The sequence below is a fragment of the Bufo bufo genome, chromosome 3 (genome assembly GCF_905171765.1).
Source record: "Bufo bufo chromosome 3, aBufBuf1.1, whole genome shotgun sequence".
NCBI classification, from domain to species: Eukaryota; Metazoa; Chordata; class Amphibia; order Anura; family Bufonidae; genus Bufo; species Bufo bufo.
The window spans coordinates 237425153-237441715 of NC_053391.1; the positions used below are offsets into that span (position 1 = coordinate 237425153).

The 16563-nt window shown below is 44.2% G+C and overlaps 1 protein-coding gene across 2 annotated transcripts in view; it reads right to left on the minus strand.

The window, feature by feature from the left end:
* PLXNA2 (plexin A2) overlaps positions 1–16563 on the minus strand; it is a 301825-nt gene that overhangs the window by 82503 nt on the left and 202759 nt on the right. For both annotated transcript variants that reach the window (XM_040424057.1, XM_040424056.1), the window contains 5 exons: positions 15866–15966; positions 13593–13716; positions 12458–12611; positions 9521–9617; positions 5883–5997 (listed from right to left, as the gene is read on the minus strand). In XM_040424057.1, the coding sequence (XP_040279991.1) occupies positions 5883–5997; positions 9521–9617; positions 12458–12611; positions 13593–13716; positions 15866–15966 (591 nt within the window). The remainder of the gene's footprint in view (positions 1–5882; positions 5998–9520; positions 9618–12457; positions 12612–13592; positions 13717–15865; positions 15967–16563) is intronic.

Genomic DNA, 16563 nt, shown 5'->3' on the forward strand with positions numbered 1-16563 from the left:
AACGTGTTCACCTCCCTTAATAAGGCGCAATCCTCAATGCGCAGTGTCTTCAGGAGCAACCCTACCAGAGGGGTTTTTGGAAGGGCTGGCCGGCAACGGGGCCGTGCCGCCAGCCGATTTTGGCCTTCAGGCCCCCGTACTCAACCAACACCATTCTATCCGACAAGGGATGTTCAGCAACGACCCTTTTCCAGAGGCTCGGATAGAGGCCGTGGAATCCGCGGACGCGGACGTTCCCGCTTTACTGCAGGTAAGGACCCATATTCCTCCGTTGTTACCATGTACCCGCACTGCGGGACGTATTTCCCTTTCTTTCCACAATTGGGCCGCCCTTTGCTCAGACGCTTGGATTCTACAAACAGTGCAGGGATATATCATATACCTAGTGGGAACCCCCTTTCAGGTTCAGCCCCCTCACCCCATCCACATGTCGTCTTTCGACCACAACCTCGTCAACGCGGAGCTACGCGAGCTTCGGGACAAAGGGGCTATTCAACCAGTCCACGAACAGGGAGGTTACTTCAGCAACATCTTCCTCGTGCGGAAGAAGTCGGGAGAATACCGCCCAGTTATCAATCTTCGCGCCCTCAACGCGTACGTGGTCTATCGCCACTTCAAGATGGAGGGCATCCACCTCCTGCGGGACCTTCTTCGCAGCAACGACTGGTTCGCCAGGCTCGATCTAAAAGATGCATACCTGTCAGTCCCGGTGCACCCGGACTGTCGAGCACTCCTACGTTTCCTCTGGCATGGTCGCCCTTGGCAATTCACTTGCCTCCCTTTCGGGCTCAGCTCAGCCCCATGGTGTTTCACCAAACTCCTAACACCGGTGGTGGCCCACCTGAGGTCCAGGGGCATTCGATGCATCATCTACTTGGACGACCTCCTCCTGTTCTGCTCCGACGAACGCAGACTACGCCAACACATTCACCTGGCAGTATCCCTACTGGAATCTCTGGGCTTCGTGGTAAACCAACAGAAATCGGAGCTGACCCCTACCCAGACGATCGCAACCATTCGCAAAGAGATTCGCAGAGTTCTCCGACTCGATTCCATCCCTCTACGCAACCTGGCCAGGATTGTGGGACTCCTCTCAGCTTCCATTCAAGCCATATTTCCGGGTCCTCTCCACTACAGGGCCATGCAACGACTCAAGGCAAAATACCTTCGCCACAGACCTACCTACGATCAACCCGTCCCGGTGACGACAGAAGTTCGCGAAGAGCTGTCATGGTGGCTGGACAGCATGCAAGCCTGGAACGGCAAGGCCATATTCGGAGACACTCCAGATTTCGTTTTAGAATCAGACGCCATCTTGTGGGGATGGGGTGCCACCAACGGAACCATCTCCACGGGAGGAGCATGGACGACGCAGGAGCTCTCCATGCACATCAATTGCCTCGAACTCCTAGCAGGATCCTTCGCGATTCGCAGCCTGGCTCGGGAGAGCTCCAATTGTTGCATCCTCCTTCGCATGGACAACATCTCCGCAGTCCAGTACATCAACCGCCTAGGAGGCGCTCGCTCACGCCTACTGTCGGATATCACGAGGAACATCTTCGACTACTGCCTCCCTCGCAACATCACGTTACAAGCGGAATACTTGCCGGGAGAAATCAACCTCACAGCCGACTGGTTCTCTCGCTACTGGAGAGACGTCAACGACTGAAAGATGAACACGAGAATCTTCAGGGCCCTGGCAGCCCGGAGGGGTCCCTTTCACCTAGATCTGTTCGCCTCTCGCAACAATCACCAGACCCCGGAGTTCTTCAGCTGGCTTCCGGACCCGGAGAGCAAGGCGACAGACGCTTTTCTCCAACAATGGCCGGCGACAGGAGCCTACGCTTTTCCCCCATTCTCCATGATTGCGAGAACACTACACCAGATGCGGACACAGCAAATCAAACTGGTTCTCATAACGCCCTTGTAGCAGAGTCAACCATGGTTCCAGGACCTCCTAGCCTCCTCCTACATGGATCCTCTCCTCCTTCCATCCTTCCAGGACCTGCTCACGGATCCCAAAGGATGTCTCCACCCGCTCATCCTGGAAGATCGACTACCCCTGGTGGCTTGGTCTCTTTCCGGGGTTTCTGGCGAGTCAGCGGACTATCGCAGACTGCTAGGGACCTCTTATGGGACTCATGGGCCCCGGGAACTAGACGCTGCTACCTTTCAGCTTGGGCCTCCTGGTCTACTTGGTGCATGGAACGGGACTCCGATCCATTTACGGCACCTGTTCCCATGATTCTCAATTTTCTTTCCTCCTTGTTTTCTTCTGGCCGCTCTTATCGCTCTATCAACGTCGTTCGCTCCGCGATTTCGGCAGCCCATACTCCCGTCGGGGACCTCCCGGTCGGCAAAGATCCTCTGGTCTGTCGCCTACTCCGCGGAATGCGGCTCCGCCGCCCCCAGCCCCTAAGTACCATCACCTATGGGACGTGGGACTGGTTCTCAGTTTTTTCAGGGATTGGCCTCCGAATGACCGCCTCTCCCTTCGCCAACTATCCGCTAAGTGCGCTTTTCTCCTCTGTCTTGTGTCTTTCCGACGGGTGTCGGACGTTCGATGTCGATGCCTTTGAGGTGACCCCTGAAGGAGTCACTTTCCATATCTCTCGTCGCACTAAATCAGGTTCGACATCGGTCTCTTATCCATTTTTTCCAGACGACCCTCAGCTCTGTGTTGTGTCCACCCTTCGCAGTTATGTTTCGGTTACCTCCTCACTCCGTTCCTCTACGTCGGGTCAACTCCTAGTTTCCTACGTGCGCCCTTACGCCCCAGTCTCTGTCACCACGCTGGCCCGTTGGATCCGCTGGATCCTTTCCCTCACAGGTATAGAACCCGCTTTCGGCGCCCACTCCGTTCGCGGAGCGGCGGCTTCAGCAGCCCTAATGGCAGGGGCGTCCCTTTCGGATATTCTCCGAACGGCGGACTGGTCTAGGGAATCTACTTTCCGTACCTTTTATTTTCGCACTCCCCCTTCTGCTGGCACATCTCTTCTTCAGCGTTAAAATTGCAAAATAGGAAGCCTCCTGTCATGTTTTAAAATTGAAGATTATGCTAGCTTTAGTGTACTAATAATCTTAATTTTAATAAAGACAGGAGGCGAGTATTTTCCCTCCCTTCTATTCCCTACCCTGACTCTTTGGGGGAGTGAATCTCAAGGTGTCGGATATGGGGCTCGATTTTAATAATCTCTCTGTTTTGGGACATATTCAGAATTTCTCATCCTAAGTATTGCCTCCCTGACGGGCAGTTCGTAGTAGTATTACATACTTACACCTACCATACATTTAGCCACTAGATAATTTGCAAGCTATTTGTAATGATTTAATTTTACACTATTCCGTTAAAGCCCATAAGCGTGAATAGTTACGATTCTATACCTAACCTATTTTATACTCTCCTTTCAGCGTAACCCTCTTCAGGTCCTCCACTGGTCGCTGGTTTGTTAATCTTACGACCCCATAGGATGAGATGAGAGCTTCGTTCGGTCTTACCTCCAACCTCGTTTACCAGAAGTCTCCTCAAGTTCTGCTCGCCAGAAACCGCTGTTACAGTTTTCGTTGAATTTCGGGATGTTCGAGCTCAACCTGGACTTTGATGTCGCTTTTAGAAAGAGGAAGTGTACAGGCAGCATGACCCTTATATACTATGCGGCGGAGTGATCTACTTGTTACTCTTTACATTTTTTTTCTTTACTGCTGTGGAGTTAGTAAAGAGAGTTAATGCAAAATACTCGCCTCCTGTCTTTATTAAAATTAAGATTATTAGTACACTAAAGCTAGCATAATCTTCAATTTCATACTTGTTTCATTCACGGGTTTAATGAAACAAGACTTTTTCCAATTAGTTGCTTTTATCCATATACTAGAAATGTTTTACTGGTTCCCATGCCTATCAACCCGACAGCCTTGAAGAATTCATGCCATAAAAAATTCACCAATTTACTTTCCATCAGTACCAGTCTATTCCACAACACTGTATTCCTATCAATCCCTATCTCCAGTGGGGTTCACTATCTAATTTCTCCATCGCCATGCATTTGAACCCAGGACCCCAGTGTTACAGTAATAACCACTGAGCCATCTTGCAGCCATAAACAAAAAAAAAGGTCTAAGCCACCTTACCAAAGAGGAAATTCTCACTCTACACCAATTCTCTCTATCTAGTTGGCATTGTTCAAAAATGTCACAAAGTAAAACTAGTGGTTCGTGTTAATATTCTAATAAACTTTCTGTGCCCAAATCTTGGCGTTAGCTTCATTAATCAGCAATTTGTTTGCTTTTGCCGGCTCCATAAGACATGCATTATCTCTGTTTCTGCTCCACAGCGGTAGTGAGAACTGGCGTTCTGCAGGTCTTTGTTCCCAGAGAGAGTTGCGGATATGTACACGCCGTGTTTGAACAAATTTCATTACTTACTCTGCTAGAGTGCTATTCATATGCAGCGCAACCCCAGAGAAATGGACCAATCCATCACAGCTTTTGCCACTAACATCTAGTATGTTAAATAACAATATCCATGGGATAACAAACTGACATTATGCAAATACAGTCTGGTTTTTAAATCTTCTTTCTAACGGTCCTGGCACCACGTGTGGCAATGCACATTTCTAGTGGCTTGTATGAATTGCTCTAGCTTGTTTAGTTTCTGATCCCTGCAATAAACATAAACTAATTATAGGCTAAAGAGGTCAGGGCAGTTACAAGAAAGTATTAGAGCAACCAGGCACATGGCTGCTCCAATTGTAAACGGCACACAAATAACTAGTGCTCTATACAATAGTATCAATGCTTCTGCTTAACTGTACTAACAAAGATCATCATCCAGATAATGAATATACACAGTGAAATATATTGAGTTGTGTTCACACCTGCATCGGAACCTAGGTCGCCGGACAAAATAGTGCAGCATGCAGTGCTCATTTGTCCTGTAACAGGCTACATTAAGGAGATCTGACAGACCCCATTACAGTCAATGTTGGTGTCTGTGATGTACATAATCTGGCACATCTGTGATTTTCTTGTTCTGCTTCCATGATGCAGAAGAACAATGGAAACCACTAGTGAAGAACTAGATATGTCCTCCCTTCACTTATCTCAAAATTCTTTAAAGCGTACACCTTTCAACAAACTTTGCATTAATCAATATTTTGCAGTTCTCTCAGAGATGGTGAGTGGAAACTAGCTGTCCTCCACTGCACACAAAAAGTAGAGGAAACTATCCTTCCTAACTGACCCACAGTCACTCTGAACCAACTCCAGCATAATGGAGGCCGTTACAGAGAAGTATTGACATGTATTTTTGTCAATGAAGCACTTGTGCTGAACTATAACCATCCTATGTAACTGTGCAGTCTGTCTTTGTCTGTAAGTCTCACTGGCTCCTACTCACTCCCCCCCCCCCCCCCTCTTCTCCATACACTTGTATTGACATGTGTAATATGATCCTCCTTTGGAGATGGCCCGCCTCATGACAGATTGAAACCATTTTCCAAAGTGAAATGCAATTGGGGGGGGGGGGGGGGAGAGTGTATATAGCTGATAACATGAGAAATAGACATTTGTCACTGATGCAACATATTACAAAGTTTGTTGAGGTCACTTGTACTATTGATTTATGTAAAGTTGCGTGAAAATGACTCTTTAAGGACTTAAAGATAGAAATTCAGTACAACATTATTGGAACACGCTAGCAAAACCTCTTGACAGACTGCAATGCACTTCATAGATAATTATTGAATATACATCTCCCAAAAGAGTACCAAGAAGTCATGTTTATTTTATAAGTCATCTTGCACCACCTATCTCGGAATATGTTAAGCCAAGAGGAAAAGTAAGAAAGAATAAGTACGAATGTCCGATAAATACAAATCCCTTACCTCAGAGACATTGACACGGCCCTCTTGAAAGGAACAGGTTGTTGGATCGTGGGTGCAGAGATTGCGGTACTTGCACCAGTGACAGCGGAATGCGCTATTCACACAGGACAAGCAGCTTTCGAGAAAAGAGGAACAAAAAATGTGTCACAGACTATGAAAATAATAACAACATCCAGCCAAACATTATCTGCAAATATTTGTATAGAAAACATGAAAAATATACATGGTAAATGGGGGAAAGGTTTATTTTCAGAGACTGAAGTGGTAAACACATGAGTGCACTGAAAGACAAGGAGATGAGAGAGAATACCAAAAGCCCACCCAAAGGGCCCGGGTGGACAAGGGCACCTCTCCTCTCCTCAGTGACAAGGAGGTTAAAACAATCTGAGGAATCTCTGAAGAAATGGATTGTAAGATGTGGTCTGGTCTGCTCAACGTGCTCTGCTTTCTTTTTAGGCTCTAATATTTATTTTTCCATGCTAGCCGTGGAGGTTCGCAGGCATAAAAAAGCTGGGCCATCTCTAGAAGCAGCCGGCTAGTATAAACAGCGGCTTCCTCTACATATACACGGGACATGGCCAGGAATAAACAATACAGGCTCCCTAAAGCCATATATGACTAGTGCTGCATAAACACTGCATCACATTGACACACATTAAATATACATATATTTGCTATTAGCATCTCCGGTTACACACTTGTGGCAAATTCCATCCGTCACCGAGCCTCAATATTTATACCAACGTGCGCCTAAACACCTGACTTCCATACATCATGTCACTGGCGCTCCCCCTGCCCTCCAACCTGCAACCAGTAAATCACCCTCTTCTTTTTCAAGAAAAAACATCCAAACGCTCATAGACCTGTAAGAAGTCACCAAAGGGGCATGAAGGTGTAGACTGGCAGTGGTACAAAAAGGAGCAGTGGCATCACCCAAAACCTAAACATCATCATGAATTGTAAACACGAGCATCAAAGGGGGTGTCACACTTCAGCACATGGTATTTATCATGTAGAGTAGACAAACATAATACAATACACTTACTAATGTATTGTTATTGTCCATATTGCCTCCCATGCTGGCTGGATTCATGTTTCCATCACATTATACACTGCTCGTGCCTAGTATTAAATCCCTTCACGATAAATGTCATTTGTGGAAGAGAGACAGCTCATTTAAAGGGGCATGCTGTAACTAGTGTTGAGTGAATCGAAGTCAAAGTGGACTTCAATCCGAATTTCAGGGAAAATTTGATTATCTGCTAATCCAAATTTTCTCATACTTCATGGTAGCGAATCAATTTTCCCTGAATGGCAGTATAAAAAAAAAAAAAAAAAACATACTTACCTCATCCGTTTGAGAGTGAAGAGTCGACCAGCGCCATCTTGACTGAAGATCTTGCACGAAATCCCGTACGCGGTGACTTATGACGTCACCACACCGACTGACGTGATGGTGTTATCATGAGCGGTATGAGATTTTGAGCTAGATCTTCAATCAAGATGGCGGCGGCCGGCTCTTCACGGAGGAGGTTAGTATGATAATTTTTTTAAAACTTTACACTGTATTAATATTATCAGCTATGGACACTGTATCTGAGGGGTACAATGATGGGGAGCAGCGCAATCGCCGCGCCCTTACATTACACCCATTACTTACAAGGAAATGTGCTTCGTGGCGGAGTAATTCGTCACTAAGCAAATTTTTTTGTAAAATTCGGCTTAGCAGCCACATCAAATTTTTCAATACTTCGCTCATCTCTAGCCGTAAATATTATTAGGGATGGTACGGCGACTATTCTATTAAAGTACATTCCTGTTTCATAATCTACGCTGAGCTGTTACTGCTGCAGGAAGGAAATGTCGCCTTCTTCCCCGTGGTGGTGGAGCAGCGAGTGCCCAGGAAGACTGCACAAGGATATCTCAAGGTTACATGTTGTAGTTTCAAGGGTTACTTCCCTGTTATTACAAATTGTAGCTTTCTCCGGATCTATCAGTGGGCAGCACTGGATGGCGTGTACACGAGTATGCCTGGCACACATTACTTTCTCATGCATCAGGCAAATTTTTATTTTCCCTTTTTGAACTGTCATTATTTAAGGTTAACCAGTGGACATAATGACATTGGCGCACAATCTATTATATACGTGTGGGGGCTCAGCCAGAGGGAGACAACATTTGTTCATCCATTCTGCTCATTAGTACTCAGAAGTGGCCCTTATCTATGAAGTCACATAGCTCTTTTATGTTTTGTCATATATACAGTATATTTACCAGGAATCTGATGTGACTATTTTTAAAAAAAAGATAATTGCTCAGAGCAGATTGATTTCTTAAAATTCATTTTTTACCAATGTTTTAAGTGCCTTAAAAGATTATAATATAGTGAAATACTCAGTATTAAGACTGCTTTGGCACTAGTCTACTACAACACATTTTTGTGGCTGCTGTAAATACCACACAAAAATGAAATAGGGTGTAATGGTATATGTCCTCAATTTCAGCAAGACAATACAGTATATGTTCATGACGAGAAGCGCTAAAACTAAATAACAAATCTTTATTATGTAGTACTAAGGTAAAATAGAGGGGTATATACCCAATCACCAACTACCACCTGGATAGAGAAGGTAGGTATCACTTAATTAGGGGACCTCAGCTAATAAAGATACTAATAACGCCACTGAAAGAGAGGTAAGTGTAACAGTAGCGTAAAAGGTGGGTCCCACAAACTAAAGCCACCAGCATTAAAAGGCTACACACACATGGTCATGATGCTGACTTTAGTGCTGGGGGCTTTAGTTTGTGGGACCCACCTTTTACGCTACTGTTACACTTACCTCTCTTTCAGTGGCGTTATTAGTATCTTTATTAGCTGAGGTCCCCTAATTAAGTGATACCTACCTTCTCTATCCAGGTGGTAGTTGGTGATTGGGTATATACCCCTCTATTTTACCTTAGTATTACATAATAAAGATTTGTTATTTTGTTTTAGTGCTGTAAATCCCAGCCCAATGATATGAGCGAGCAGCTTTATGGGGATCTATGGTGATTTTAGTTAAAGGGCATCTGTCAGCAGTTTTGTCCCTATGACACTGGCTGACCTGTTACATGTGCGCTTGGCAGCTGAAGGCATCTGTGTTGGTTCCATGTTCATATGTGCCCGCATTGCTGAGAAAATGAAGTTTTAATATATGCAAATGAGTTTTTAGGAGCAACAGAAGAGTTTCTAGGAGCAACGGGGGAGACTGCTCTCTTTTCAACTGCCGCACCCTCTCCAATTTGATTGATAGAGACAGGTGTGATGATGTTTACGCTGCCTGGCACAGGGGGGATGGCAGTTGCAGAGAAATCAGAGCCACTAGGAATAACGGTAACGCCCCCGTCACTCCTACAGGCTCATTTGCATATAATAAAACATCATTCTCAGCAATGCGGAACCAACACAGATGCCTTCAGCTGCCAAGCGCACATGTAACAGGTCAGTCAGTGTCATAGGTACAAAACTGCTGACAGATGCCCTTTAAAGTCACAGTATCCACAATACAGCTGGGCCGTATTACGCCTGTGTATTACCAGCCTTGCCCAAGATTTTATAGACCCCTCTTCTCATCATAATATCTAAGGAGAGTTCTTACAGTTGGTGGCCGCTGCAGTTGTAGAACTTGAAGTCTGTGCTCACAAAAGTCTTGCCGGTCTCTTTGGAGATTAGTTGAAGCTCCACCCCAAACCAGTCTAAAATGAAAGGTGACAGCAATGATTAGAGGAAGATCCTCTGGAAATTGACAAAAATGACTGCAGGGAAATAGATTTTGTCTTAAGAAAATTTCTACTGGTATATATGCATAAAAAGAAAAACACCAAACTATCTGCTAAGGGTACACACAACCTATAGGTGGCGATACACACTAAGGCTACTTTCACATTAGCGTTTTTTGCGGATCCGTCATAGATCTGCAAAAACGCTTCCGTTACAATAATACAACCGCATGCATCCGTCATGAACGGATCCGGTTGTATTAAGTCTTCTATAGCCATGACAGACCCATCATGAACTCCATTGAAAGTCAACGGGGGACCGAGGTGTTTTCGATTGTGTCAAAGAAAACGGATCAGTCCCCATTGACTTGCATTGAGGGTCAGAATGGATCTGTCTTGCTCCGCACCACATCGCGGACAGAAAAACGCTGCTTGCAGCATTTTTCTGTCTGCGATGGGGACGCAACCCAACGGAATGGAATGCATTTTCATGCATTCCGTTTCGTTCAGTTTAGCTTTGTCCCCATTGCCAATGAATGGGGACAAAACTGAAGCGTTTTCTTCCGCTATTGATATCCTATGACGGATCTCAATAGCGGAATTGAAAACGCTAATGTGAAAGTAGCCTAACATTGGCTGAACCCACCAATTTGACTGGCCAACAGTCTAAGGGTCCATTCACACGTCTGTAGTGTATTGCGGATCCACAAATTGAGGATCCGCAATACACCCGGCCGGCACCCCCATAGAACTGCCTATTCTTGTCTGCAATTGCATACAAGAATAGGACATGTTCTATTTTTTTCCGGCGCCGCGGACTGGAAGTTCGGGGCCGCTCTCTGGAAATGCAGATGCGGACAGCACACTGTGTGCTGTCCGCATCCATTCCTGCCCTATAGAGAATGAATGGGTCCGCACCCGTTCCGGATAATTGCGGAACGGGTACGGACACATTTTATGGACGTGTGAATGGATCCCAAGGCTCTTTCTACTTTTCACTCCTAAGGGAGATATTGCCTGAACCGGGCAAGTATGTGTATGGGGAAGTCAGGAAAGACAGCTTTATCTTTGGATTTTTCAGGATCAAAAACATTTGCAAAAGTGGAAAGAATGTGGATCTATGACTGGGAGGTCCCTTGTAAGAAGGCCTTATTTTCATGTTATTCCAGTTACGGATATGCTGGATCAATGGAATTGTACTGTAAATTTTGGAAAATGGACCATTTTTTACCAAGCGCTCCACAAAATATAAAGATTTGCCACTATCACACATATTAGCTAGGGCGGTCAAACACATATAGAGACAGATGGCGTTAAATAAGGGATTTTTCCAACACTGCAGGGATTGATGTAGAACGGGTGCACTCTTGGATTTCTGTAAGCGCTGTGCCTATTTCCTAACATCAGGAAATAATCCTTTTATTTCCTTGTCCCCAAACAAGATAATCCCAGCCTCTTTCTAAATAACAGGCTCCCCTCTGCACATAAGCTTCTAGGCACAAAGAAACCTCTTCCAAGTTGCTGGATTTTTCTGTTATGTGATCTCTAAAAGTGCCTGAGACTTAAATCACCCTCTGGGTATTATATCCAGATTTTGTGCGGCATGTTTTTCTAAAATCGACCGTGGAAAAGTACATTTGAGGCCTACTAATAGTAAATGACAACCTCATTTCCATTGCAATTACAAACCACTAGGTGTTTGATATCAAGGACAATTAAGGGGTCACTGTTCTGTGACAGTAGTAAGAGACTGGGGGGCTTGGTGCAAAGTACTGTAACTGATCATAGTGGATGTGCCTAAATGACATGATATAGAAGAAAACAGAAGAAACATGTGTCGGGCCCCAGGCCCTAACCACTCCCTGCCACACCACCTTTTCAGAAAGTGGCAAAGGTGGCAGCAAAACACAATAACTGTAAACTGACCTCCCACCTTCCATGTGCCATTTATAATTCTGGTGTCTGCCTATGCCGCAAAGGATCTTTGTGCACTTTCAGGAAATAGGGCCCTGGTGCGACTACTACATCTGATTTAAGAGCACTGTCAAGTGTTCATTTTTGGATGTGCCGATGTGTCCACCCTTACCTATTTTCTCATAAAACCAATTCAATTCTGCAACCTGCTAGCAAAACTCTTGACAGCCTGCGATACACATCACAACCACTGGGTGGCCAGGCACATATAGGATAGACATCTTGTGACAAAGTATCAAAACTTGTGTCTTTTTAAAGAGCTAATTATCTGGAGCCACAGATCTCAGGTAACGTTAAACTAAGAGGCTCTGTAAGGAAGGATACATCTGTATACATTGAGGAGAAATAATTTTTTTTGATTGTGGATACATTACTGTAGCTAAAATTTAAAGGGGTTTTCCAGGCTGCTGTGACCTATCATGATAGGTCATCAATATCTGATCAATGGTGGTCCGTCACCTGGCACGCCGCCCAGTGATCAGTTGTTCCCTGCAGTCTCCGGCACCAGAGCTAGCACTTTGAACAGAGCAGGAAGCACAGCTCCCTTCTTTGTAGCGTAGTAGCCATGGTGGGGTACTGCATTCATTTGAACTGCATCTGAGTTGGGGTGCAGACCATGAATGTCTGATGCAAGGATTTTTTCCACTTCCACAACTATCCCAGTGCTTTCCAGACTGAACTTGAGGAGATTCACTAGAACAGTGTTTTTATACTGAGGCATGATACCATGTAAACTATTCAGTGCCACCTCATATCAATAGATTATTTACCACGATTACACGGCAATAGAAAGTAGCCTTCTTCTCTCTAGAATTGCAATAATAATGAATGGAAGATCTCACCTTGATCTGCAGGTATAATGGGAACATCTTTTGCCGCTGGGGAAGTACAGATTATCCGACTGCCAGACACTTGTCCTTCTACCTGAGAAATGTTACCGATGGAGCAGATGACACCAGCAGACAGATCTGGGACATCACTAACTTCTAAAGTGAGCTAAAAGACATAACAGCAAATATGGATTATGTCTACAAATGGAGCCATTTATAGAAAAATGACCTGAACCTCAAAAGAATCCTGAAAGCAATGAGATCTGTCAGGATTTAATGGGATGCAGTCATAGATGTCATGGCATGTTGTGAACTAAAGCCATAACGCTTATGTGCACAGAGTCTAAGACACGTGATAACTGGAATACATTAAATAGGCTGTGCAAACTTTCTTCTAAAAACAGAGCCCTACCTGTAGCTCAACCTCATTAACTGCAAGGGAGCTGTTTCTAGAAGAAATCCGTCTTGTTTTGGCAAAGTCACTGGAGATTTCAATAAGATTTAGCATTTATTGATCTCATCATAAAACGACATTCTACGTTTCGGCCTCAAAGGGGGAGATTTATCAAAGATCGGCTTCCAGCTGTCCTTGCGCCAGAATGTAATCTACGGAAGCTTGGTGCTGTCGTAAATTCTGTCTGCATTTGTGACTGAAAACAGGCGCAAATGAAGATAAATGTGGCGGCCCCGCTGGTCCCACCCACTCCCTGCCCTGGTCATGCCCCCTTTTCAGAAAGTGCTGAGGATGACCCACAAACTCCACTTGCAATAAAATTCACATTAAAAAAGGAGCAAACAGGAGGTTTGTAACTTTTTTTTTATGCCAAAAGAGTTGCAGGGAGATGATCCCACAGTGTGTCTTTAAGACAAGCCAAGACAAAAAATGTTTTTGACTTGGCTTGAAAAGGGCCCTATGAGGCTGAAACGTCACGAGAAGAATGAACAATTGGGCTTCCAGTGCCTTGCATCTCCATGGCATGGGGGACTACAAGTGGTCACTACATCCACCAATTGGTAGTGTCAAAATATCTTGAAAAACTCAAACTTTGTTAGGAAAGCTGTCTTGTCTTTTGATTGCAGTTTGCCTATGATATTGGTACATACATATACTGTATATGGATAGAAGGTCAACCTAATCGTCTCTTACCGGTAGGCTGTGCTCTGAGACTGGGAGGCTGTTAGGCTGTACCGTAACCTTAACACACTGATCTATATTGCTTGCGAAACGGAATGGCTCCTGTGCACGGTTGCACTTATCCTTTTGGGAACACCTGAGGGGAGTAAATGTATATATTTTATTAATAAACATACACCCCAGTTCTTTTTTATATATACTGTACATTTATCAACTTTAAAGGGGTTATCCCATGACTAATGTAAAAAATGAAAATCAGACATCATATAAAACATGACAATCTCTTTCTAACAAAGCTAGAACCAGCCCTGTGCCTCACATGGATCCAGAGATCTCCTCGTTCATTGCTCTCTAGATTTATATCAAGCTGACAGCTCAGGGGGAGTGTCTTTTCTGCAGCAGCTAAGGGGGCGTGTCTCAGCTCTCCCTATCACAGCTTAGGAGGCAGTTGAAGGATGAAACTGAGCATGTGCGGCCATCTCAGTGAGCAGGTCAAAGAAATAAGAAAAAGAAGAAACAGCAGGTGGCGCTGTACAGATAAATTTTATTGAATAACTCGGTGGCTATCCAAAATTTTTAAATACATGCAATTACAAAAAAATTCTGATCCAGGAGCTGGTTTGAAAACTGTTGAATATTTCTCGTGGAACAACCACTTTACCAAAAAATAAAATATGTGGGTGAAGACTTCCCCACATTTTTAATTCTTAACATACTTTTACCAAGTCAAAAAATCCATGGTTACCAGTAATTCAATCAAAATCTATAACATAAAGAGCTCATTAGTATGCTTTTGAAGTCCGCACTTCTAGAACAGTACAATTCTGCTTTGTTTTTAACATCAATTATTCTAGTCAGCCGATATACATTACTCAACGATTGCTTTCTAAATATGTTACATTAGCCACTTGCCACTTTAAATCAGCACAGACAGCTACAATCTATACAGAAGATACCATAGGCATTTGCGGCTGTAGACTGTTATACAATTTGTTGGGATCTATGTTTTTTCTGGGATACACACATTTAATATAAAATCTAGAAGAAATGTTGAACCTGGGCACCATTCATTTGTACAGCGCTAATATACTGCCAGCATTCAAGATTTTGAAGGAAAAATGAGTCGCTGACCCTGCATATCTGAAAATGTGATTTCGATGCCTGAGGCACCATTCCATAAAGTCATTTGGAGATGGAGTCAGGGCTGGGAAATGGTTTTTCTTGTACAGAGTCGATGACAATACCAATATGTGATGGGGTCTGCAGAACATAGGCACGTTGGAGCAGTTTGATTTCCTATATAAGAAGAGGGGAAGCTTGGGATTCTGTGCGTCTAATGTTCTCCTGAAACTCTCTGTAATATGGTGCTATTTATTGCAGGTATAAATGCTAAGTGGAGGTTGTTACTCTCACTCGATAAGAGCATTCTTCCCGTTTTATCACCTTCTTTTGTTGGTTTATAGCTTAGAGACAAAAATTTCCAGATCTCAAAGAGACATGAAATCTCAGGTGATGCAATAGGCAGCTAAAAGATGGAGAAAGCATGGCAGTTTATAGACAATGCATCAGGAGCAGTTCTGATTGCTATGACACTCTATGGGTCAAGCAATGAGATCTTTAGAAACTTGTCTCTCAGGCTGTTATTCCTAAGGCAAGGCCAACCCCATTGTGAGATTTTTAAAGGCTACTAGCAAGATGTGAGCCCAATTTGTCTAAACATTTAGGCAAACTTGGGCAACAGCTGGATCTGTCTGCATGTATACTGCTAGAGCGACCAGAAACTTGGGTCTTAAAAGAGGACCTGCCATCACCCCTGACATGTATATTTTAGTAAATATGTGTACTCCCCATGAAATAACAATTATGCAGCAACTTTTCTCATAAGTCTGCGTTGTGCTGTTATTTTGGGTTGGGTCACTTCACAATCTTGCATTGTCAGCACTGATTGGACATGTAATAGTTTGCAGCGACAGACCCCTACCTGGTAAGGCCCTGTTGTCAAAATAGTCATAAATTTTGAGGATGAATAACAGAGGAATGGTACAACACCAGGCTCTAAGTATTTGCTAAAATAGACATGTCAGGAGAGGAGCCGGCAGGTCCTCTTTATTGTACTTCGATATAGTACCACACCGAGAACCCAGATGTGACCTCCAAAGTCTATTTTATGGCCTACATGATACCTCCGGAGCCAGACAGTGTGCGCAGCATAACATTCGTCTATGTAAAGCTACTTGGCCAATGGGCAATGTTCTCCCATAGTAATGATACACATAGGTACTCACATGTTGTGCAGGACACACCATCCACAATGAGGATCACCAGAGCTCAGGCACTCTCCACATGTTGAATATTGCTCACAAGACTCCACGGGAACTCTTGATACCTAAAATAAAGAACAGGGACAATAGCTCAGTGACAGATCAAGGCTTATTCTGACACCTGCATGACAAGAAAATGGTGGTGGAAGAAATGCTTCTGCCAAGGCATACCTGGAAAAAATACCATCACAGCAAACATATGAGGGCCCAGAAATAAAAATATAGTCACTATTTCCCCCAAAATAGCTATGATAATAATATTACAAAATTATTATTATTGTTCTCATTATGAAATCAATATTTCTTGCCGGGAGCGTATGGCAGTAAGACAAGGTCGTAGAGAGATGCCGCTAGCATTACAATTTGCATTTGTCAGCCCATAGGCAGTGATTCTGCCAATGAAGAACTGATCCAGACTAACCTCTATGCAGTGAGACTCATAGGAAATCAGCAGAAGATGACAGCCCGGTCTGACCTCTGCCCTAGCTGCGCACCGTGCACTACGCTTCCACTCTAAACGCCCAGACTGGGCCAGTGACCAGCTCAGAAAAAAATCCTTTCTTTTTAATGACTTTGGGGAGAGCGGAGCGGCTGTTGCCGCAGTAATTCAGTGTAATTAAACCTATCTATCACTCCAGCAGCTGGAACACGATTCCTGATGA